The following is a 2,544-nucleotide window of genomic DNA, read 5'->3' as shown; positions in this document are numbered from 1 at the left end:
CCTTTTTGCTTGAAGGCTTAAGTCCAGAGAACTGTCACCTTTCCATCTTTGCCATTGGGTCTACGGGTGTCGCCGGCATGTGGGTTACACTTTTAAGCGTATGGGTGAAGTAGAGTGGAAATAACACTTGACTGGGAGTCAGAACACTTGGATTCTAGTCCTGGGTGGCCCTAAGTAGGTGACCTTGGGAAAGCTCTTACTTCCCTGGGCTTCCGTATCCGTATCTGCACAGTGAAGAAGCTGATCTCTGAAGTCCTGGGTCATTTTAACAATTGACCGTCTCATTTTCTTCTGTCCCCACATTTGGGAGGGGGTGCTTCTGCAGTGCGACGCTCAGGTCTTGAGTGAATATTTGCCTGTCGGTTCAGGAGCCGAGGCTAAGGGCGGCACCAAGAGGTTGACTGACGGGCGTCCCCTTCCTAGCTCTGCAGCACAAAGCCCTTTGCAGCTGACCGCAGCGGTTGGTTTGCGTCTCCCATCTCCGGGTCTTCGAGGTCCTTGAGACTACTTTTCAGTCCCCAGCCTGATTCCTGGAGTACAGCTGGTGTTCAAGAAATACTGAGTGAATGTGTGAGGGAAATAAATGAGAGGCAGCCGCTGGCATCCGGGAGCTGCGCAATGATCTAATGAATTTCTGCAAAAATTACAACTACCCTGCCTTTCCCCTTGGCTTCTAGGCGACTGCCGAATGCGAGAGGAGCCTTTCAGATCAGATGGGGAGATGAGAGCGCGGAGGGAGGAGGTTCGAGCCCGCCCGCCCAGGCGCTACGCGCGCCCCCGCCCCTCGCAGCGCGCGCCTCTGGCCGCCGCGAGCTAGGCCGGTGGGTGGCGCGCGATCTTCGCGTCGCTCTGGGCCGGCGGCCGCGGCGCCGCGCGGGTGGGTGGGATCGTGGCGGAGCGCCAGGCGCCCGAGCAGGGGAGAGAGAGCGCCATGGCGGCTGCGGCAGCGGCGGCGTCCGGTGGTCACGCCGCGGCGAGGTGAGGGGGCTGCCTCTTCTCCACAACTGAAGGGGCCACAGCTGCCCGCCCACCGCCTTCCACGCGGGCAGCGGCTCCGGCATGGCCGGGATCATTAAGAAGCAGATCCTGAAACACCTGTCCCGGTGAGAGCGCCAGCGCCGGCCCCCGGCGGTCCCGGGCCCTTCCTAACCCTCTCCGACCTCCTCCCTGACGCGTGCTCCGGGCCCGGCCTCCCTCTCTCCAGCCCCGAGCCGGGACTCCGTGTCAGCCCCTGCCTCAACTCGCGCCCGGACAGCCTCCCCACGCGCCCGCCGTCGCCGACCGTTGTCGCTGCTCTGTGCTTCCCCCGCCCTGGGCCCTCCTGCCCTGGCGCCGGTGCCGCGCGTCTCTCTCCCACCCTAACAGCCCCCTGGACTTCTTCTCTCCCCTCAAGGGCCCTCCTGGCCTGCTGTCCCCACCTCCCACACCTCCGAGCAGGTCACCTCGTGCTCCCCTGACCGTTTTTCCGAGGCCCCCACGAAGCCCACCGTTGCCTGCCCGAACCCTCTGTGCTCCCTCTGGCCTTTGGGTCCGTGCCCCTTCCTCCGGGCGTCTCACCGCCCTTCTCTCCCAGACCTTGTGCCCCTCCCGTTCTAAATAACCCCGCCACCCGTCCTGCTAAGCCAGTCCCCCACTTAGATTTCCAACGCCGACATTGCTTTTCTCTCCCAGGAGCTCCCACCTCCTCCTCCTCCTCTTCTGTCTGACCCTGTTGCATCACCCTTGGAAAAGGCCAGCACCCAGGGCCGTTTCCTCCGAACTTCTTTCCCCCTCCTTTGCCTTTCTTATTACACAGCCTAATTGGAGAAAGGTCATGAGAGTTGGGGATAAAGTTTCCGCAACCTTCCCTTTAAGATGTGGAGGGTTTTTTTTTGACAGCCTGTGAAAAGAACCAACAACGTCCGCTTCTGCTTTGCAGCCTTAATGTTATGTCGCTGGGTAATTTAGCATGAGGAGGTTGGCCGGCAAAACAGTTTTCAGGTGTAGCTGAGTGAATTCCGTGTTCCAGTAGCGGGTTGTCAGAACCAGTGGCCACAAAAATTGGAGCTAGTTTTCACTTAGTTTTCACTGCTTATTCTGTGCTGGAGTTGGTGATGGTTAGTACCTTAACCAGTCTTTGTATCTCAAGTGGAGAGTGATCCAGGGCTTGTCTGCACAGTGGTCAGTGGTTTTCAGGAGGTAGGGGTGAGCGGAGATGTCAGTCAACACGGGACACCCAGGCTTGCACTGATGTAGCTTTCTGGATCTTCTCATTGCTTTGGTAAGCGGTGTGTGAGACGCTATTCCTGCCACTGCTTCCCCTTTTCCTGGCTGACACTCTGGCTATATTTACTGTTACTTTGATCTTAGACTTTAATTAGTAATTAGACCCAGATCCGTCTTCTGGTTAATCACCACGTAGTAAAAGAAAAAGCACATTGGATGGGCCGGGCCCGGTGGCTCAAGCCTGTAATCCCAGCACTTTGGGAGGCCGAGGCGGGTGGATCACGAGGTCAAGAGATCGAGACCATCCTGGTCAACATGGTGAAACCCCGTCTCTACTAA

The 2,544-nt window shown here is 58.3% G+C and overlaps 1 protein-coding gene across 1 annotated transcript in view; it reads left to right on the top strand.

Annotated features, from left to right (window-relative positions):
- The first annotated feature begins 823 nt into the window (after positions 1 to 823).
- The window catches only part of UHRF1BP1 (UHRF1 binding protein 1), an 85,934-nt gene continuing 84,213 nt past the window's right edge, over positions 824 to 2,544 (top strand). Inside the window, exon 1 of the mRNA XM_017522268.2 lies at positions 824 to 1,103. Within this exon, the coding sequence (XP_017377757.1) occupies positions 1,060 to 1,103 (44 nt within the window). The 5' untranslated portion in view covers positions 824 to 1,059. The remainder of the gene's footprint in view (positions 1,104 to 2,544) is intronic.

This window comes from Cebus imitator, unplaced genomic scaffold, assembly GCF_001604975.1.
Source record: "Cebus imitator isolate Cc_AM_T3 unplaced genomic scaffold, Cebus_imitator-1.0 Scaffold24, whole genome shotgun sequence".
In the NCBI taxonomy this organism is placed as follows: Eukaryota; Metazoa; Chordata; class Mammalia; order Primates; family Cebidae; genus Cebus; species Cebus imitator.
This window is presented reverse-complemented; position numbering and strand designations above follow the sequence as displayed.